This window comes from Alternaria rosae, assembly GCF_020736505.1.
Source record: "Alternaria rosae strain MPI-PUGE-AT-0040 chromosome Unknown BKA58scaffold_1, whole genome shotgun sequence".
In the NCBI taxonomy this organism is placed as follows: Eukaryota; Fungi; Ascomycota; class Dothideomycetes; order Pleosporales; family Pleosporaceae; genus Alternaria; species Alternaria rosae.
In genome coordinates, this window is record NW_025763570.1 from 3199361 (window position 1) to 3219370 (window position 20010).

A 20010-nucleotide genomic window follows, 5' to 3' on the forward strand; every position below is an offset into this window, starting at 1 on the left:
ACCTTCGGTTTTTCAAAATGCATCTGATTCAGAGCATTTACCGCTACGCCTGGGCAACATGCTATTTCACCGGCTTAACCGCAGGTGTACCCATAGCACCGGCTTTCCGATTAACGACACGACAACCCATCGAGCCAGATATCCAAGTCGACTTCAACGCCCTCCTCGACGGATCTTTAGGTAACCTACCCGCGTTCTGGATTACCTCCCACAGTCTTCTTGCCGAGGCCGCGCCATCTTCAAACCTCACGTTTTCTTCTCGCGAAGATCGTACCGACAAGGAGAATGGCCTTGTCGCCGCTGCATTCATCAGCTCCCTGCTGGTTCCTGCTGCGACCGGTATCGCAGATAACGGCGTAACTGGGGGTATTTGCAACGCTATCATAAGTGGAGCAGGGGGCATGGCTGGTGCCGTTGTCGGTCAAGAGGCTGGCAAAACACTCTACCCACCAGGTAACGGCACCGATGGAAATGGCACATCGGCTCCAGAGATGGAGCAAGGCATTGTTCCTGGCGCTTTTATTGGTAGCGTCGTTACCAACAGCCTCGGAACTGCTCTAGCTAAGAGTATCTGCGACAAATTCCTCCCCGATATTGAAAGCGTCATAAAGGAGGCTGAAGCTGGAGTTGCGGGTCGGGTTGCTAACTCACTGAATCGCGGTCTCAAAGAAGTCTTGGTGAGCCAACTAGAAGACATGAAGGTCGAGACCGCGCGGGCAGTACAGTTTGCAAGTCAGCTGGAAGAGACGATTCGCTTGGTCGACAGTACCGGCAGTCTGGCCACAGCTTTCGAATACCTCAACCGCGAACTTGCAACCAACACCGCAGAGCTAGCCGAAGCTGTAGGAGCCAAACTATTGAGCAAGCCAGCAATCAGCAGCCTCGTCCAACTAAGTCACAATACGCTCGCCAATCTACCAGTCGCGAGTGTAGACGGCATTGCGCTGTTGCCGTTCGACCCTGCTGCCGATCCAATGGGAATGATGGCTAAGTTCGCCAATCATTACAGGAATACCATGGAGTTTGCCAAAACTCTAGGTGGGCAGATCCAAGAAGGCGCGAACCGCGTTGCCCCTGCTTTGAGTACCTTATCCCAGTCGGTTGAGTCAGCTATGCAAGACGTCGACTCCATCGTTCCAGGTACGGCAAACAGATTAATCAAGGATGCTACTGGTGCCGCCAAAAGCATCCTCGACCATATCCCGAACCCCCTCCATGGCCTTCCAAACCCCTTCGACGCTCTATTCCACCATGGCGGTCATGGTAGCGGACACAGTAGCGGCCACCATGCTGCTCCCGGATCGAATAACGGCGGTGGCGGCGATTCACACTGTGCTCAAGCCACGGTGACTGTTACGACTACACTTCCGCCTGCTCCAACCCAGACGCCGAACCGAAACTTGGCTACTCCGACTCAGGGCTCATGCACCTCATACCAGGTCGTTCCTACGTACACGACGTCCACGCAATACGCGACCGCGGTCACCACGCAGGTACAGACGATATCATCGTATGTCCAGATTCCTCAATACTTTGCAACCACCACCACGCAGACTGTGTCAAAGTATGTTCAGGTTCCACAATACGTGGCAACAACTATCACCCAGGTTGTGCAGACTACGCGGGTTGTGCAGACCACACAGGTGGTGCAGGTCGTACAACACGTAACGCAGACCGCCACTCAAACTGTGCAAGTCCAAGCTGTTGCCACAGCGATGTCTGGATACAATTGGGCGAACGTGGAAGGGAGCATGCAAAGTTGGTGTTCTGTGGCTACCTTTCACTGTCGCGGTGGGCGCCCTCACAATCACGAGCTCTGTGTTTCGGTCTGGGACTTGTGTGGTGGTTGCAACATATGGCCTGACCAGTGTGATCATGGGCATTGTGTGATGGGCTGTGCCTCAGGAGAACCTTAGCTGGAAAGCCTCTAGAAAACTAGTAGATAATATTTTCAGCTCTAGAATATCCAGCCTAGCTCTACAAAAAGACCGTTTAAGTGTATAGTCTGCAATCATCACGTTTGTAGTAGTTGTAGTATAGATAAAAATAAAATGCTTCATTGCAGACATGACGAACACCAAGCTATGCGTACAACCTCATCCTACCTGTCGCGAGTAGAATGCTCACACGAGACACAAATAGAATAACAAATGCTCCATCCAATGCATCCCTTTCTCATCCATCGCCATCATTTAAGCCTGAGCAGCTTCCAAGAGCTTCATGTGCTGCTCCGGGTGCGTCTTCTCAACGTTGTTCTTAGCGACCTTCTTCATCATGAAGTTGGCGTCAATGTCAATCTCCTCGCTGAGCTTGCCGCCAGTCACACGCCACTTGCCGCTGATGGTGAGGACACCAACGGGGGGTTTGGCGTTGACGAGGGAATCGACACCCTCGGAGACGTTGGTGAGGGTGAGCTTGTAGGTTGTCTGGTTTGGTTAGTATCATATTAAGGAAAAAGAAAAGGGGGGAGGATGGGCTAGTCGTACCTGGCCAATGGGCTTCTTGTCGGTGACGGTATAGGTAGCGCAAGTAGCCTTGTCACCGGATTCGAAAGCGTAGCTGACGAGTGCTGGGCATAGGGTCTTGATCATGAGGTCGTGGTTGTGGAGAGCGGCAATGACGACGGCGGCGTCAACACCGTTGAGGGGAGTGGAGATTTGGGAAGTAGGCATCTTGACGACTTTGTAGTTGTGAGGATTTGGTAGGGGATTAAAGGAACTGGCCGGCAGTAATAGTGAAGAGAAGTAGCTGATAAGGCTGAGTTGAGTTGATGAGAGAAGTAGGAGCTTGCTGGATGATGATCTATCTCCATGGTGAAAGACAGCAGAATATATACATCTTTCCCGCTTGCTCATTCCTTACCGGTCTTACTCGCGTCTGGAGACCCCTACTCTACTCTCCATGACCCTAATCCGTTGTCCAAAACGTCAAGACGCAGTCAAGATGCATGTCTTACACCCTTGACACGGCATGGCGTCCCTCACTCTACCCCAACATCCATACAGCACCACGCATAGCTTGTACTACGCCGACGATCATCCGCCCGCCCAATATCGAAATAGTAGCTACCGAAACGCGTCGTCTCTGTTTCCGAGCGCCGGGATAGGTAATGTCTGTGCGTTAGTGCGCTGGGTTGGGGATGGTGAGGTAGGACGATCCTCGTTAGCCGAGAGATGTCCACAGGGTTGGATCGTAGAGCTGTGACGTGGATGCTCTGTGTCTGGCACGTTTGAAGGGACGGGTGGTAGAGCGAGAGCTGGAAATAGCTGATCTGACATTTCAGAAACATCTTTCGAATCGCGTAGTGTCAAACAGAACTGTTCGTGCTGTTTGTCTACCTGTGACGTCTGGTCCGCGCTGCTCGCTTTCGCAAACGAGTTCGTTCCTCAGCTGTAAACTTTATGCGCAAGGCGCCTGCAACGCTCATTGACGCTGTCGATCATGTACAATGCTTACACGCAGATAAGAACACGAACTCCCACTCTCCGGATCTCCAAAGGCTCGGTCACTGTTTCCCCGTGCAGTAATTGGGTGCTGGTCGCGAGCAGTGTCGGAGTGTTTCGCTGGTGGGTTCGCAGAATCGACGGGCGCCGCGGGTTGGGGAGCCGTGCTGCCCTAGCGCAAATCTTAAGTCAGCTCGCGTGGGAATCGCTGTCGCCTCGTCTATTTTGAACCAGTTCCTTCATCGTTCGTGCGAATGGCAGTTCCATGTTTGCTATTTTCGCGTTTATCGCGTTTCATTGCTTGCGCGAAGTGCGCATGTGTTCGCATGGCTTCTAAGGTCGGTATACGTTCGATGCAGCGCGGCCTCTCCAGGGCTCTACTGAGGCATGCTGGACAGCGAGCTCTGGCACGTGATGGAGCGGATGAGAACACTGAGCAGCGCCGCGGTTTATGTGTCAACACTTTGAAGATGAATTGATCGCCCGTTGATCGACCATAATGTATACAAAATCCCTAATCCTGATTGAAAACGCCTCGGATAATCATCCTGTGCACCACAAACAATGTAAAAAATCAACCACTACAGCTTCGACTCTACCACCGCATCTGTCTTGGCCTTTGCGCCCGTAAAATTCACCCCTTCACTCGGCTCAACTGTTCCACTCTTGTTGATCAGCTGCAACTTCCTCAACCTCGATATCGGCTCATCATCATCTCTATCCCTGACATAGAACGCCCAGTCGGCCGTAGGATCGATTTCCGTTTGCGAGTACCCATTGCCCAGCCACGAGAACCTGTTGCCAGTGTATTTGACATCCCAGTCCTCTAGTCTAAGCTCCATGAGCGCCTCGATGTAGTGTAGAGTAGAACCCGGCCAGAGCGCCGTTACGGGGCCGTCAGCGCCGAGCGATTTGTACCATGAGCGACAGCCGTCGTTCCAGACGGTACGCTTCATGTACTCATCCTTGAAGGCGACAAAGTCGTCGATGGCATCAGCTCTCGGGGCAAACGTTGATATGTTGTGTGTTTGGAAGCGATCGATGAGCTTGCACATGTAGTCTGCCTGCGCTTCGATAGCACTGAGGACAGGACCGTTGCCAATAGGGCAGTTGGGGCCAAGGAAGATGAGGTAGTTTGGGAAATCGGCGGCGGCGAGGCCAAAGTAAGAGCGTGGTTCTTTGGCCCAGGCATCTTGTAGGTTGGCACCGGAGGAGTTTATCACAGGGAAACGTGGCTTGAAGGATGTGTTGAATCCGGTGGCGCAGATGAGGACGTCGATGGGGTATTCGTTGCCGTCGTCACATACGCAGCCGCGCTCGGTGATGGAGTTGATCTCTCCGTAGACGGTTTGTACGTTGGGTTTTCCTAGTGCTTCAAGATAGCCAACGCCCGGTGTTAGTCTCCGACATCCAACATGCCAGTTCGGAATCAAGCGCTCTTGTAGGTACTCGTTATTAAGCTTTTCGGCCATTTGTTGGCGGAAGTAGGCTTCTGTTTCGGAGTTGACGTTCGTGTTCTTGAGAAAGATGCCAAATTGACCGTTGAGACCGCGTTCGATGTTCTTTCGGTATTCAACCAAGGCGCCGGGCTTGGTAGCGAATTCGAGCTTTTCGCTGTCGGTAAAGACGTGCTGCTCGAGACCCTGGACTGGCGAGACCCATGTTGGCTCGCGGATGAAGGTTGTGACTTTCTTGACGTGGGGTTGAATAGTAGGGAGAACTTGAATGCCGGAGGAGCTGAAGTGGTCAGTTGTGGAGTTCATAATCAAATTCAATGCACTCACCCATTTCCAATCAAGCCGACATGGCGACCTCTGAGATCGACGTTGTCGTCCCAATTCGCAGTGTGTAGTAATGTGCCCTTGTACTTGTCTAGGCCTGGGATAGCAGGCCACTGCCAATTATTCAAGATGCCGCCCGCATTAATCAAGATGTCGCAATGATCGTTGACGGTCTGGCCACTCTCCAAGTCCTTGACTTGCACGTCATATCCGCCTTTCTGCTTATTCCAGATTGCGCCGGCAACCTGGTGTTGCGTCTTGATGTACTTGCGTAGACCGTACTTGCGGGCGAAGTCGTTGAAATAGGCAAAGATCTCTTTGGAGCTGGCGTATACAGCGGACCAGTCCAATTTGGGCTCAAATGACCACGTATAGTTGTGTGAAGGAACGTCGCATGCGCATCTAGAAGCGAATGTTAGCAAGGGTTGGTCGACTGCGCCGCTTCGCTGCAGTCGCTTCGGTAGATCATGGGGCGATAGGCGCATTATGCCCCGCAACAATCAATCTGATCTCCACTTACCCCGGATATCTATTCTCGAACCATGTGCCCGAAACTTCAGAGTTTTTCTCGTAAACTTGAAGACTGTAATTGGAGAAATGCTTTTGCAGTTTGTATGCCATCAGGAGTCCCGAAGCACCTGCACCAATACACACGATGCGCACATGGCGTTGCGCATGGATGGGCCCACGTAACCGGTGCTGAGCATCAGTCTCTGGCGCAGCCGTTGATGGGACAATAAATCCGTCGGCCATTGTGAAAGGTAAATAGATAATGGGAAAGTTGGGTCGCAAAACAAAGTTGAAGCTGGATCTCAAGGCAAAGCTGCGACCACTCCGAGGCCTTCACCGTTCTTAAACTTTGTTTGCGGCATGTTTGCGCCGCGACTGCGTAGCCTTCAAGAGTCAGGTGTAAGCCTAATGACTCCACATAGCGAGTCAATTTAGTGAACGGTGAGACCTGGGGTCACGCTAAATGAGTTGGAGCAGGGTTGGGGTCGCGAGATACGGTGACGATTCGTGATGTGGGCGAAAGGTTGGAGAGGCTATTCATGACTTTCCGTCTGGCAAAGCATTTCCGAGTGTTGCACAGACGCAAGATCTGGAGCCCTCAGGTCGCGTAATGGTGATGAAACCGAAAGAGGGTCGATTAGCCAATCGTACAAATGCTTGGGGCAGTCGGGACCCTTTTCGGATATGGAGGTTGCGTCTCCCAATTTGCGGGGATCGGGGTGGAGCACTCGGTGGACAACCTCTGCCGAGATGCGACCGATGAAATCAACACAGTTGCATATGTTTGACAAAAGAATTATGTATCGTAGCAAGCGTGTGAAGGCAATGTCGAGTCATCAAGGCGTTGGCTAGTACAAAGCTTTAGACAATTGTGTATCCTCCGTCCGCGACTAATGTGGATCCAATCATGTAACTCGCCGCGTCAGAATGTAGGAACGCAATACAGTCGCCGATTTCCTCCATCTCTGAATAGCGGTGAACAGGGACCTTTTTTCTCTCCGTTTCCATCATTTCGCCTTGACCCATGTGCTCTTGTACCAAAGGTGTCATTACATATCCAGGTGAAATTGCGTTGATGCGGATACCCTTGTGCGCGAAGGCGAGTGCATCTGACTTTGTAAGGCCAATGACAGCGTGCTTGGAAGTAGCGTATGCGGTAGCAGGAACGTTGAGCGGCGGTGCGACCAGACCATACATGGATGCGACATTGACGATGGAACCTCGATATGACCGGTACGAGTCCGACAACTTTTCCTGTTTGAGCATCTGCCGAACCTGCGCACGTTGGCATTGCCAAACAGCGGTGGTATTGATGGACATGACTTTCTCGAAGTCGTCTCTCGGGATCTGGTCTGAGGTCTTGATCATGCCACCTATGCCGGCATTGTTGACAGCATAGTCTAGTCGTCCGAACTCCTTGACCGTCTTTTCTACACTGTCATCGACAGCTTTCTCGTTGGTGACATCGATCTCGAAGGTCTTGATAGAACAGTCGGATGAGATTTTATGTAGTTCGCTCACGGTTTTAGTGACGGGATTGCGATCCAGCAAGGCGAATGAGCGTACACCTTGTCTTGCAAGAGCATATGCAGTGTACTGGCCAATGCCTAATGATACATTAGCTCATTGGTGGTAGCGACACAGTCGGATCAAACATACCAGACCCAGCACCGGTAATGTATGCCACTCCCTTCAGTGCAAAAGCCATGTTCTTTGGTGCAGCGTGTGAATTACGAACTCTCTCTGGGTATTCAGCTATCGAATGTTAGGCCCGCGGAACAATGCTCGTGAAGACTGTTGCCGCCACTGCTACTATTAGCCCAGTGTTACGATTCAAGAGCTATCAGCGATGCCTTGCGCCTTGCATATGCACCGTCAGGGGAAGTATGGAAGGCTGATGCTGTGGAGGCGGTTCATAGGCGGGGCTACGGTCAGCATCGGTTGCGGTTTTCCTGCTGGTGAACGCGAACACAGCCGAGTCATGTCTGCTCCACGATACGAACGCCTTCTACGTTGCATCTAGACATGAGTCGCATGCTGCGAGAATTACGAATGCAGCTCGTGTAGAGTACAACCATTATGTGGTAACATGACAATATGTGCTGGCAAGGCATGACAACCTCGATCGGTCGTCACTGAATGCCCCTCAGCATACCTGCCAAGACTGGCTCATCACAGCTAGAAGCCGTCACGAACGCCGTTGTAAGGGGAGAAATGAGCGCTAATGGTGGTGAGCAATGGTAGAAAGCTTGCAGCGCAGCTCGTGATGCACGGATGGCGTGTTGTTCAACGTCATCTGGGCACGTGTTTGCGTGTCCTAGCGCGATTCCATGGTTCCGCATCCTTCGCCACCACGCTTCAAGCCCTGCATCCACCCGCACCCCTCCTCGCGATGCGCCATCCGCCATGCCCCCCACACCTCATCGAATCGCGCAAACTTCGACCGAACTCAAAAAGCAGCACAAGAAACATGGCCCTCGCCTCAACGAGCGTCAGCAGAAGCAGCTCGAACGCGACTTTGAACTAGAACAGCGCGCCACCCGCGCGCGCGAAGCCGAAGAACGCCGCAAAGCAGCAAAAAAGAAGCGCGAGGAAAGAGAGGCCAAAGAGGCCAAGGCGAGGCAGCAGATTGGGGTTGGCCTTGCGACACAACTGGTGGGATACAGTCATACACAGGCACAGTTGAAGAATGGCATGGAGGCGTTCCTGGGGCTGAAGAAGAAGAAGGACGAAGAGAAGCGCAAGAAAGACTTGGAGCTTACCAGAAAGATGGAAGAGATTGCCGAAGACATGGAGAAGGAGCCATGGGACGATGACAATGAAGACATGGGCCTTGAGCTGCCCAACGCGAATGCGTCATTTGGAGAACAATGGGCTGACGATGACCTTGACGACGACCTTGACGACGATACACTACTGGAAGCACACGATATGACCATATCAGATCCAGTGGAGGAATCACAAGCCGTCGTACTGCCACCTCCCGCGCCGAGTCCTTCTCCAAGACCAGTTGCTGTCAAAGACGACCGCGAGTTCACTCGCACTCACGGCCCCATAAACAAGGCGATTGAGGCTGTCTTGGACAAATTGCCTGAGCCTCTGCTCGAAATACTGTCACAAGATCTTTCGCTAAAGACGCCAGACTGGGACCCGTCACTTGGGCTATTGCATAAGCTAAATCCAGTGGGCCTACCTCCACATCGACTGCGAATTAAAGTTGGCTGCGTTGTAATGCTGCTCCGGGATCTTAACACAAGCAGTCAACTGTCCAAGAGCCAGCACTTGCGAGTCCTCAGGTGCGAGAACGACCGACTGGAATGCTTGGTTCTGGATGGGCAGCTGCAGGGAACTAAGACTTTCCTGACGCGGGTTCCCTTCATTGCAAAGTACAAAAATCTGGATCAGCATCCTTTTCAGCGGACACAGTTTCCCATCCGTGTAGCCGTAGACTATACACCGTCTAGCACTCCACGAGACACATCACAAACAGGGTTCAAGCTGCCCTCCATACCTGGTCGTGTGCCACCCGCCGGTCCATTCAGGAAACCGACTCTTCCCGTTGTCAAAACAAAGCCTCCTACAAACAAGAATCCCGGCTTCAAACTTCCTGGACTCCCAGCATCAAAGTCAAACTCTCCCGTCACAAGTGGATCTACATCAGTCGCGAAGCAAACCCAGTCCCTGCTACCACCACCGACAGACTGTTGGGATGACTTTCTCGAAAGCAGCACGCAGATCTCGCGAGAGCTTGCTTCAGAAGCAGCCCCGACGGTAGCAGAGCCAGTCAAACCCCCAGCGGTCGTATCGCCTCCGACTATTGATACCCTTCCACCCATTTCGACCCAAGACTTCGACTTTTCTCTAGATGATCTCGATGAAGAGCCGCCAACAATGGAAGTGAAATGCAAAACTGTTCCTACTTTGCAGCATGATCTACCCGGCCTAGGTTCTGCACCGCTCCAAGGACACTCAATTATTACTCGACCCTCACCGCAGCCTACGTCTTTGCCTCTCCCCCCACGGTTGGCAAATCCGTTGATGCCTCACATGAGAATCGATAGCGCCCCTACGCCCAATCAGCTCTCACCACGTCCTTCTGCGACTGCGAATTCGAGCAGACCGTTATCATCGTCCAAGAAAGTAGCGGGTAGATGTGTCAACCCAGGTCCCTTTGCATCGGGACTCGAGGCAGAAATTGCTAAACTTAGAGCTTCTCAGCTGCCCAGGTCGATGTCTGGCCCCAATGCAAAGAGGAGAGCTACGCCGACTCCGTCAAAGAGCCCAGCACCGCCAGTAAAGAGGCAATGCGTACCAATAACTCCCGCGAAAACCTCTGCAGTGGTATCGGGACCAAGCGCGTCTTTTGAAGACTTTGTCATGTCGACGCAGGAAGTAGCTTCATTCTTCGATGACGACGATAACATGAGTTTTGGATCGCCACCCATCGCGGTATGATTGAAGGATTGGCTTATGTAGATATGAGAGACGTTGGCTATGGAGTTGGGGTCTTGGATATGATACCCTTTTTGGTTACTTTTGCTAGATGAATACGTAGATACGCGACTAATGAACCCCTATGTGCTCCGCAATGGTATCCCTCCAACCTTTCACGAAACTTGGGTCTTATAGGCCATGGTTGCACAGACCGAAACAGGTGACGACGTGGGCATTGTTGCTTTCCTTTGGACACAAAACTTGCACATCTAGCTACTACAGAATGCCCCAGAACTCTTCAGGTTCCAACCCCCATTTCTTACACAGCTCCCTATACCTCTCTGTATACCCCTCCGCTCTCTTCCTAAAGCCTTGCGCAGTCTTCATCTGATCTCTGCCGACTTGATGTCTATGAGCCGAATCCGGACCATCAGCCACCCTCACGAAGCGAGCATACGTCCACAGCTCAGGAAGCGGCGTGTGTTGCGTCAAGCCCTGGCCACCATATATCTGCATAGCCTCATCGATGACTTTGAGCAGCGCATTCGGCACCATGATCTTGCTCTGCGCGATGGCATATTTACCTGCCTTGTTGCCTTGGAGATCCATGGTATCTGCCGCGTTGAGCACAACAAGTCGCATAGCATCGATGGTCATGCGCATATCTGCTATACGTTCGATATTGCTGTCGAACTCGCCGATGAACTTGCCTCGTGGCTTCTTGCGCGGCTCCATGCAGCGAACGAGCGCGAGTTCGAAGGCGCGTTCTGCTTGACCGATCAAGCGCATGCAGTGATGTATACGACCTGGGCCCAATCGCCCTTGCGCTATCTCGAACGCGCGCCCAGGACCGAGGATGATGTTCTCGCGCGGCACACGCACGTTCTCGTAGATGTATTCGCCATGCCCCTCAGGCGCCCAATCGTAGCCCATGATAGTCAGATTCCTGACTTGCTTCAGCCCGGGACTGTTCGCCGGTACCACCAGCGTTGTGTGTCTATTCCAGGCATTTGCGTTCTGAGGATCCGAACAGCCCATCAGGATGAAGAGCTGCATCTCTGAGTTGTACTGGCAGTTGCCGTATAGCTTGCGTCCGTTTATAATGACTTCCTTGTCGGTGATTTCCATCTTTATGCCGACTTGGGTTGCGTCCGACGAGGCGACGTCAGGCTCGGTCATGCTGTATGCGGAGGACATGTCGCCGTTCATGAGGGGGTGGAGCCATTTCTTCTTCTGCTCCGGTGTGCAGTATTTGGCGAGGAGTTCGATGTTGCCGGTTTCGGGAGCATGGCAGTTCATAGTCTGGGGAAGTGTTAGAGGATATGTAAGGTGTCTTGGGATTGAATAAGTTCACCTGCGCTGCCCAGTATACTCTTCCCATGATCTCAGCGCAGCATGAGTACTCTAGGTTGGTGAGGCCTGGACTCTCCACAAAGTGGTTCAGTAGGAAGAGATTCCATAATCCTTGCGCTTTTGCCTTCTTTCGAAGGTCGTGGATGATGGCTGGTGTTTCCCACCGCGTCTTGCTCTCTTTCAATTGGGCTTTGTATATGCGCTCGGCCGGTATGCACTCGGTCTCGACCCAATCGTAGACCTGCTGGATCTTCTCAATTGCGATCGGACGAAGTTTTGCTTTCACCCATGGCGGTATGCGCGAGAACGCTGGACTGCTATTGATGTCGATGTTCAAAGCCATGGTGCAGGCCGGATCTTGAGTAATGCTATGGAGGTGAATGAAGATGATCAAACTCCAGAATCAAATGTCTACGCGCGCATATAGCAGACATGACTCGCTGCACGGTCGATGCCGACGCGTCGCGAGATGCAGCCCAGCCGAGGCGATGTTGTTTTGGCGGGGAAGAGCCGGATGTCTTTAAGCGTGGAGAAGCCACCGCGACGAATGGGAAGCTTTGACCCCTGACGTCTTTCCGCGTCGACGCGAGTCGAGATGAGCAACATGACATGACGCCAAACTCTACGAGGGGCTTCGGGCTTTATACAGCATGGCTTCCGAGATGGGAGAGTTTGTTCACTATTTACACATCAATCTAGGGCAACATGGCTAACGAGGGATTCGCGAAACCATGGCTTGAGGTATGTCAAGTGGAAGCATGTGCATCAGACTGTGTTAATGGATTGCTCAGTTCGAAGAAGAGCTCGGCGAGCGCATGCTCCTGAAGCCGCCTGTTTCGAGTATGACCGAGCAGTTTATGCGATACGGTGGCCTCATGGCTTCAAAATATACCTTTCCTGCGCCTGACCCTTCCGTGAAGACCGAGGACACAGTCACCGACGACGGGACCAAAGTGCGCATATACACGCCTGATGGTTATACCGGTGGCAAGCCAGTGTGCATGTACTATCATGGTGGCGGCTGGGCTATGGGTGATGTTAACGGCGACGACCCGTTCAGCAGAGCAATCTCAAAAGCTGGCGGCATAGTAGTTGTATCTGTTGAATACGGACTCGCCCCGGACAACAAGCACCCTGGATTGCTAAACGAATGTTACAAGGCCTCACGGTGGGCATTAGGCAACTCAAAGCGACTGAACACTGCCGAGGGCAAGTACCTCACCGCAGGACTCTCCGCTGGTGGTCAGTTGGCTTTCGCCGCGGCGCTGAAAGGCGTGGACGAGAGTTGGGGCGAGCTTCTGGGCGTTGTCGCACTTATCCCGGCGACTGTCCATCCAGATGGTGTTCCTGAGACACTCCGGGCTGGTTACACATCAATGCAGGAGCACGATCAGCACACCATCAACACTTCGGGGGCGATGAGAGACTTTTGGGCTGCCTTCGGTGCACCACCAACTGATATATACGGATCGCCGCTTCTCCACCCGGGGATCAAGAATTTAAAGAAGGTCTATATGGCTGTCGCGGGGCACGACACGCTAAGAGATGATGGTACGCTGATGAAGCGCGTGTTGGATGATGCAGGGTAGGTTTAATGACTTCATGCTGTATCGACGCTGACTTGACTGTAGCGTACCTGTCAAATTCGACTTCTACGATGGCTATCCACACTTCTTCTTCGCTTGGCCTTCGCCTAAACTCGACGAGCCGAGGAAGCAGTTCTATGATGACTTGGCTGAGGGCGTCACGTATGTGTTGTCGGCGTAGCCATAGCTAAATTCAGACGAAGTAAGAAGCATATTTTCTACGATGCCCAGCATACAGCAACACCAGCATTGAACGCGCTATAGAATCAGGTACCGCTATATAATGAACATGCCATTGCGACAGAGCACCTTGTAGTCTGGTATCACCAAAGTCACTATACACCTACATGCTCTGCAGATCCCAAGCAACAGCAAATGTCTGCTCCTTCAACTCTTTAGCAAAAGCTTGCGCTTTGACGACAATCACAGCCGTTGGGCCAGGAACATCGTTCCAGATGATCTTCTCAACAGTATCTGCGGCCGAAGAGAAGGACAAGTCAGCGTTCCAGATCATTTAAGCATATTTCCGTAGTGTAATGAGGCATGCTAACTTACTTTCACAGTCGAATCCCTGGTCGCCGTCTGCCATATTTCCATGCCGTTCATCTCCCGCGCCAGCACGCACAATGAGGTTCATGTCGTTTTGCAACAGCGCACCATGCGGGTCCGGATAGGTCATCGTTACGGTCAAGCGCATGCGAGCACCCGTCGAGGGAATGGCCAGCGGTGGGCTCTGCCAAGTCTTGTCCATCTCTGAGGTGACTCGTAACATAGGCGCGTCTTGGACATGAGTATGTTCGCTTTCGTATTTCATGTTGCCTTGCCAGCCGTCAACAAAGGAAAGCTGTTGCACCATCCTAAGGGAGGCTGAGACGTTTACGCGCCCAAAGCCTTGCGCATAGTCGTAAGGCAACGTTTTCCCACTCTGGTCTCCACTGCTGTGCAGTACTGCGCCATTGACCAACAAAGCTTTGATCAAAGCCGCGCTGGTTTTTTCTTTTCCAACGCCCTGCAGTGCTTCGCGAAGCAATGCAACGCAACCTGAGACCAGAGGCGTGGCCATACTTGTGCCTGACAGGAACATCCAATCAGAATCAGCAGATTCTCCGTTCGCAACGCGGCGGTGATCTTTTGGTGGCAGCGCGCGAGAGGCGGCGGAGAGGATAGCGACGCCCGGCGCAACGACATCAGGTTTGATCCTACCCACCGTGGCTTCATTGTTCGCATTGCGTGCGGGCAGCGTGGGACCACGTGAGCTGAAGATGGCCACGGAAGTAACATCCGAGCCGTGCTTAAAGCCACTCTTGTATCTGTGGCCGTCGTTATCTCGCGTCGTTCCTGTAGCACCGACTGTGATGCAGTTCTTTGCAGCTCCATTGTCCCCTATCTGGCTTACGCCCGCGTTCTTGGCTTGGGCGTCGTTGCCGGCTGCAACAAGGATACAGAAATCCAGGTTGTCGCCCATGAACCGGTCGATAGCTGTCGCACCGTCTGCGTATCCAAACTGTCGCGCCGTGGGGCTCCATATGAGGCCCCAAGAATTGTTGTGGATCCGAGCCCCGAGTTGATACGCGTCTGCGTAGAGGATGGACGTGTCGGTAGGCGGCTTCAAATACCAGGCGCGACGGTCGGGATCCCATTGAGACATGGCCTGTACAATGATCTTCGCATTTGGTGCAGTGCCTTTCACGGGTACCTGACTGCTATCGGCGTTCTTGTAGACCCCATTACCGCAGATCGAAGCGCAGACATGTGTACCGTGACCCACAGGGTCATTGGGAGTCGCAGTACCTGGAACCATACCGATGACTTGCATGACACGATCCGAAAAGGCAGGATGAACCTTGATGTCACCTGTGTCCGCCGCTATACCCTGGTCAAATCCTGAGTCGGCCACGCAGACAGTTTGCCCAGTACCCTGGTATGGGATCGAAGCACTCTGAATAGCGCCCACGTCGAGTAGGACGGCGCGCGCCTGGTCGTTGAACGTAGCATATTGCCGGACCTCCTCGATCCTATTGACGCTGTCCAATGCGGCGAGTGCAGCGAGCTTATCCTGGTGAACAGTGACTCTGATCTTACGCTCCAGGATCTCGAGATCCCCGAGGGCCACTTCAGCTGCTTCTGCAACATATGGAGCCAACTGCTCCGAGGTTACGTTAGGATTCTCATGGAGAATCAGATCGACCTCGTAGTCCTCTTGGTCTTGTTCGTTTTCGACCATCTCCTTCAACGAGATGGTTGTTTTGAGCTCCGGGTGATAACTGGGATTGCAACCATTAGCTTCGTTGTTACTAGTATATACTCCACCGGACGTGGTTCTTACATGTCTGCTGTCACGACGAACGGCAACAGTCGCAGAGCCTCCAGATCGTCCGGCTCATATCGACAAAGAAATGTCTTTTCCGCGACGTATTCTTGAATTTCAACCTGGTGGTCTGCCAAAATACCCTTCTCAGCAATAGTGAGGACACGATCGACTTGCACAAGAATGAAATTCGAATCCTTTGCATCGGGTGCGGATCTCACTTCTCCTTGATCGTTTGCATTGACGGTCCATGCCTCGCCTGTTGATCCGGTCGGTACGATTGTGTTGCCATTGACGGTGATGGACGCCATGATGTTGTCCTAGGTTGAACTAGCTCTTGGGAGAAGTACGTTCACAATGTTCAAAGGGAATTTATATGAGGGCCAAAAGCATAGCATAGATGTGAGAGCACAGGACATTCGATAGACCCTGTACATTATTGTCTGCACCTTTGCCAGCCATTGAGCACGCAGGAAAACCCACCCTTGGTGATCTTACGCATGGAGCTCTGCACAGCCAGCCACAAGCGACGCCGTGGCGTGGGAAAATCTGGAGCCTTGACGCTATCATCGCTCCAGACCGTAGGTGAGCGAGGCAGCGGACCTTCCCGGCCGTTCAGCCAGCCGAGCACGACGCCACAAGCTAGCGAGGGCTACATGTGGAGCTACGACGCAGTTATGCGATCCCACCGAAAATGCAATGTAAGAGGAACCGTACGGATCCGAGCAAGAGAGTTGGCCTAGTCTAGCGCCTGAGGTACGACCACGTGAGGTTTTCTTTTTACAGCGCTGATAGAGGCGTACAGATGTGCTGAATACGGGAATCTCGCGTCTGCTTTTCGATGGCCGTACTTCGGCCGTTAGACTACGCTAAATTTCTTGCTCGAATTCTTGCGGTAATGAATTGGACTATGGGTAGCTCGGTCATGAGCGCAAACAAGACTGAGCAAACTCCGGTAGCAAACCATAACAGAGCCTACCAATGAGAGGATGGGTAGGTGTATCTCTCTTTGTCGTAGATAGCTCGACAGTACATCATTCCCGCAGACAACGCACCATATACACAGACAGAAATTCACGATCAGGATGTCAAAGTCTCAACTTCATAGCGATCTCTTCTACATCTCCTACAGTATAGTAATGCACCATAGAAGAAACGTACGAGACTTGTCCAGTCTCAATCCAATATGCGTCGCCATATTCTGCCTAAGGCCACACTCGCGTATCTGCATCCGTGACGTTCTGTGAGAGGGGGAACACGACTTCATCCAAGTATGCCTTCACTCCTGTTTCCCACGTCTTGCCCGCCTTCTTGAGCTCGATTAGCCCACGGCACTTCTCGACGGCATCGCGGCAGCCAATCATGCTGTTGAACTGGTCTAGATTGGCTAGATTTGTTGGATCGGGAATTGGTGTATTGGCGTGATCGTACAGCTCGTGATGGGCGTCGTCTTGTCCATTGTAGACGTGGAAGTTTTCGATTGATCCCCATTTGTCGACGACACCGGGCTGAAATTGGAGGGGATCTGGCAACGTGGTATTGTCAGACGGTTTCAATTATTATGTCATCATGTGATGGAGGAAAAAGATCTTGCGTTGCATCTTACCGTTGGAGATCTTCGCTTCGGGGTTCAGCAACGTGCGTCTTGTGTGCCCCAGAGCGTAGGAATCTTGTATGATATGGAACATGCTGCCTAGAGCTCGCCGTGGTATATCCAAGGCTTCGAATGCCGACTCGCCAGATAGCAGATAGCGCAGTGTCCCCCAGTTGGCAGGCAGCGAGAAGTTAGGACAGAATTCGGCCATATCGGTCTTGCTGATGACTGTATCTGGCGTAATGCCCTCCTCTCCGTTGGCGAGTTTCCACAGGACGCTGAGCCATTTCATCAGTTTTGCTTTGGTCTCCCCTGGCTTCTCTTCAGCCTTGGAAGCCATGCAATGTAGAAACTGAAGGTCGCCGTAGTGGGAGCGCCCGGTCGGGTTCTGCATCTTGTCCGATTTGTCTTTCTTCCATTCGGATTCCCCTGTCTTGTAATAGTAGCCCCACATCATTCCTGTCGAGTAGGTATGATTTGCTTCCGCGTAGTCATCAAAGAGTAGACAAGCGGGATCGTCGTTCCACACCACTCCCCGAATGTACTCCCAGTCAGCGTTGCTGGCACTTTCGAGTGTAGTCCCTGGAGCGACGTTGTATCCTGTACTGACCAGAGCAGCCAAAGTGATAGACTCGTGAAGTGGAGAGTGTATCTCACCCCCCGGCCCACCCGCGACCGCGAAGTCTACTCCATATTCTTTGCTCGCCGCCATGTCTTGTGCGTCCCGGGAATGCGATTCATGGGCCATTGTAACGGTGAGTGCGAAGGTAGCTTACGATGGTAAGGAACAATGTCGATACTGTCGGGGACTGCGGTCCTCCCTTGTTTTACCTGACGAGACGTATCGAAATCCAAGATCGATCTAGACAAGCGATCTGTATCGTACGCGAACGATCTCAGATTAGCCATACATGAGCCCCGTATCAGCTTGAAGCTGAAAGATGCAAAGTGCACCCAGGAGGAGCTGCATGAGTAGGGGTGTCGCCTGACCTTGCTAGACGCAACAGTCGGCTCTCCTTGTGTCTAGATGCGAGATGTACACCTCTACAACCGCCATAGCGTCTTGTTTGGTAACTTCTAGCTTCACAATGGATCGTCACTGCATATATGCAGCATTTAGGGCGCGCGGTGGCAAGCTGAGACCTGCCGTAGATGTACGCCACTTCATTAGACTGTCGATGCATTTCAGGCGACGAACAGCTCCACGGGACGAAAAAGCATAGGATGGTGGAGTGCGACAGCTGGCCGCTTGAAGCCATGAGGCATGCACTTAGGCGGGCCAGGTTCCGTTTGACTAGGTGCGCATGAAATGTATGCTGGTGCGTGATATCAACTGAAACTAGACGAAACTTTCGTAAATGCACTATCGGTCGAATTAAATAGCGCAAGAATCTGTGGCATACAGTACATAGGTAGTTGTGGCTTTCCGTATGTCACGACAAGTGGGCGCGATGCAAAGCCGCTGCACCTGGCATGCTCAGGTGTTGGTCGGTCTCAATCAACACCCAACCTTGAAACCACCGTGATTGAATGCAGACTCGCAATTTCCAGTGCTTTGGTACTGACAAACCTGTCGCACGCGGGATGTCGCGTCATGAAGGCTGGCCAAAGTCTGGTAGCGCGATGGTTTTCTACGGCCCCGACCGCCCCCGCCCCCACACCCGCACATATGTAACATGCGGCCCGACCCTGGAAGCCACATTTCTGATATTGGAAGGTTCGCCACCCTTCAAATGATCATGGTAGCTGAGAGCGAAAGCCGGGTTAGTCTCCGCAATCCCAAAGGAGCTTCAGCGTCAAGCAAGGGCTTTGTCTGGAACGTCACGCGTAGCTTGCGCCAATACTAAAAGGCTCCAGATAGGTACGGGTTCAAGCCAAACAGCTCTAATGTAGCTGAGGCGGAGTCGTCAATGCAGTGGGATCACAGCTGAAACTACCAGGAATTTTGCGCCACGAACATAGTGGCGTAGCTGAGCCTTGGCCATCAGATCTCATTCTTCTGTCATGGTTATGGACTTCTTGCTTCATGGCTAGCTGTGTCGGTGCAGGCTGCAGCCACTGGGGATGCAAATAGCTCCTTTACCGTACTCAACAACATCCGACAGCGAAGTCAGAAGATGCTACTTGACATAAAAGCCTCGACGTTGTCCGCTCTTTCTTCTCTCGCACATCATTCAGCCATATATTCCTCAAGATACTACTATCCACAGCCAGCCTTACCAGATTTTATAATCTCTCACCATGTCCGAACAAAAGGAGCAAAACCTCAAGGCCCCCGAGGGTGACTTCCAGGAATGGACCGAGAAGACGACTGAGAGTGGGAAAACTTTCTTCACCAGAGACGTCGATGAGAAGGGCAACACAGTCACCAAGCCCGCAGATGGGCCCGACCACGACGTTGATTCTCACGGCCCTCCCTTCGATAACGAGCCATGCAACTGGAAGGCAAACTCCGAGGGTAACACATCCACCGACTTTGCCAATAAGACAGGTATGTATAGCAGCAATACTGCGTGGTACGAGTGAGTTGATTCCTGTGACTGATACTTGAGAACAGGTATCACCTGGTACAAGCTCGATAACGTCATTGGAGCGACGTACCAGTTGACTATCAACACGAATTCGACATACAACTACACTTTCTTTACGAGGCCTGATAGCTATGGTTTGGATGTGTATCAGACGTGGACGAGTCATGAATTCGTGTACACGACCCTTGACCCTACTATAGACTCGGTCAGTGGCAGATAGGTAGTTGTTATTTTGCTGGACAGCCTCCATCGGTACCATTGCGGATGCAGAGCTAGTGGCTTATAATTAGGAGTAGCGAATAGACATGTCGCCGTTCAGATCTATGTACGTGATCTCCAACGTGCTTGAAAACTCGTGCAACATCTCATAACTGTATTGGCACTCAATACCATTATGCACAACACTGCGCTCAATGTTAGCGCAGGTACGGGGGTGGTGTGCACTCACGTGACCTTTATGGAATCCCGAG

General features: G+C 52.3%; 8 protein-coding genes across 8 annotated transcripts; 3 read left to right on the forward strand and 5 right to left on the reverse strand.

Annotated features, from left to right (window-relative positions):
- Nucleotides 1-17: 17 nt before the first annotated feature.
- Nucleotides 18-1890, forward strand: BKA58DRAFT_464460 (uncharacterized protein; the record flags this gene model as incomplete). The annotated part of the gene is made up of 2 exons (XM_046174913.1): nucleotides 18-1564; nucleotides 1674-1890. The coding sequence occupies 2 exons, from the start codon at nucleotides 18-20 to the stop codon at nucleotides 1888-1890; spliced, it is 1764 nt and encodes a 587-aa protein (XP_046031391.1).
- Nucleotides 1891-2042: 152 nt separating this feature from the next.
- On the reverse strand, nucleotides 2043-2789 carry BKA58DRAFT_416470 (uncharacterized protein). The gene is made up of 2 exons (XM_046172592.1): nucleotides 2487-2789; nucleotides 2043-2426 (listed from the first exon to the last, which is right to left on the reverse strand). Exons 1-2 carry the CDS (start codon nucleotides 2670-2672, stop codon nucleotides 2193-2195), a joined length of 420 nt encoding a protein of 139 aa, XP_046031392.1. The 5' UTR covers nucleotides 2673-2789; the 3' UTR covers nucleotides 2043-2192.
- Nucleotides 2790-3973: 1184 nt separating this feature from the next.
- On the reverse strand, nucleotides 3974-6286 carry BKA58DRAFT_20712 (uncharacterized protein). The gene is made up of 3 exons (XM_046165964.1): nucleotides 5745-6286; nucleotides 5228-5626; nucleotides 3974-5180 (listed from the first exon to the last, which is right to left on the reverse strand). The coding sequence occupies exons 1-3, from the start codon at nucleotides 5975-5977 to the stop codon at nucleotides 4025-4027; spliced, it is 1788 nt and encodes a 595-aa protein (XP_046031393.1). The 5' UTR covers nucleotides 5978-6286; the 3' UTR covers nucleotides 3974-4024.
- On the reverse strand, nucleotides 6287-7654 carry BKA58DRAFT_20716 (oxidoreductase ucpA). Its single transcript, XM_046165965.1, has 2 exons — nucleotides 7394-7654; nucleotides 6287-7341 (listed from the first exon to the last, which is right to left on the reverse strand). Exons 1-2 carry the CDS (start codon nucleotides 7440-7442, stop codon nucleotides 6596-6598), a joined length of 795 nt encoding a protein of 264 aa, XP_046031394.1. The 5' UTR covers nucleotides 7443-7654; the 3' UTR covers nucleotides 6287-6595.
- Nucleotides 7655-10321: 2667 nt separating this feature from the next.
- Nucleotides 10322-12009, reverse strand: BKA58DRAFT_351463 (acyl-CoA dehydrogenase family member 11). Its single transcript, XM_046168548.1, has 2 exons — nucleotides 11523-12009; nucleotides 10322-11470 (listed from the first exon to the last, which is right to left on the reverse strand). Exons 1-2 carry the CDS (start codon nucleotides 11862-11864, stop codon nucleotides 10445-10447), a joined length of 1368 nt encoding a protein of 455 aa, XP_046031395.1. The 5' UTR covers nucleotides 11865-12009; the 3' UTR covers nucleotides 10322-10444.
- Nucleotides 12010-12103: 94 nt separating this feature from the next.
- Nucleotides 12104-13418, forward strand: BKA58DRAFT_373448 (arylacetamide deacetylase). Its single transcript, XM_046169225.1, has 3 exons — nucleotides 12104-12262; nucleotides 12313-13106; nucleotides 13153-13418. Exons 1-3 carry the CDS (start codon nucleotides 12227-12229, stop codon nucleotides 13286-13288), a joined length of 966 nt encoding a protein of 321 aa, XP_046031396.1. The 5' UTR covers nucleotides 12104-12226; the 3' UTR covers nucleotides 13289-13418.
- A 41-nt stretch (nucleotides 13419-13459) lies between these two features.
- Nucleotides 13460-17691, reverse strand: BKA58DRAFT_447148 (peptidase S8/S53 domain-containing protein; the record flags this gene model as incomplete). Its single annotated transcript, XM_046174216.1, has 6 exons — nucleotides 13460-13581; nucleotides 13663-15371; nucleotides 15434-15735; nucleotides 16281-16365; nucleotides 16631-16940; nucleotides 17022-17691. Coding segments are annotated over 6 exons (3198 nt in total), but the record flags the coding sequence as incomplete, so codon positions are not given.
- Nucleotides 17692-19250: 1559 nt separating this feature from the next.
- BKA58DRAFT_434274 (uncharacterized protein) lies at nucleotides 19251-19760 on the forward strand (the record flags this gene model as incomplete). Its single annotated transcript, XM_046173256.1, has 2 exons — nucleotides 19251-19500; nucleotides 19567-19760. 2 exons carry the CDS (start codon nucleotides 19251-19253, stop codon nucleotides 19758-19760), a joined length of 444 nt encoding a protein of 147 aa, XP_046031398.1.
- Nucleotides 19761-20010: the final 250 nt, after the last annotated feature.

Coding starts and splice junctions, on each gene's coding strand:
- BKA58DRAFT_416470 (XM_046172592.1), bottom strand. CDS start 2,672: ATGCCTACTTCCCAAATCTCCACTCCCCTCAACGGTGTTGACGCCGCC. Junction 2,427..2,486: donor ACAAGAAGCCCATTGGCCAG/GTACGACTAGCC, acceptor TAACCAAACCAG/ACAACCTACAAGCTCACCCT.
- BKA58DRAFT_20712 (XM_046165964.1), bottom strand. CDS start 5,977: ATGGCCGACGGATTTATTGTCCCATCAACGGCTGCGCCAGAGACTGAT. Junction 5,627..5,744: donor TTCGAGAATAGATATCCGGG/GTAAGTGGAGAT, acceptor ATTCGCTTCTAG/ATGCGCATGCGACGTTCCTT. Junction 5,181..5,227: donor GTCGGCTTGATTGGAAATGG/GTGAGTGCATTG, acceptor TGACCACTTCAG/CTCCTCCGGCATTCAAGTTC.
- BKA58DRAFT_20716 (XM_046165965.1), bottom strand. CDS start 7,442: ATGGCTTTTGCACTGAAGGGAGTGGCATACATTACCGGTGCTGGGTCT. Junction 7,342..7,393: donor CATTACCGGTGCTGGGTCTG/GTATGTTTGATC, acceptor ATGTATCATTAG/GCATTGGCCAGTACACTGCA.
- BKA58DRAFT_351463 (XM_046168548.1), bottom strand. CDS start 11,864: ATGGCTTTGAACATCGACATCAATAGCAGTCCAGCGTTCTCGCGCATA. Junction 11,471..11,522: donor GAGTATACTGGGCAGCGCAG/GTGAACTTATTC, acceptor ACACTTCCCCAG/ACTATGAACTGCCATGCTCC.
- BKA58DRAFT_373448 (XM_046169225.1), top strand. CDS start 12,227: ATGGCTAACGAGGGATTCGCGAAACCATGGCTTGAG. Junction 12,263..12,312: donor TCGCGAAACCATGGCTTGAG/GTATGTCAAGTG, acceptor TGGATTGCTCAG/TTCGAAGAAGAGCTCGGCGA. Junction 13,107..13,152: donor CGCGTGTTGGATGATGCAGG/GTAGGTTTAATG, acceptor ACTTGACTGTAG/CGTACCTGTCAAATTCGACT.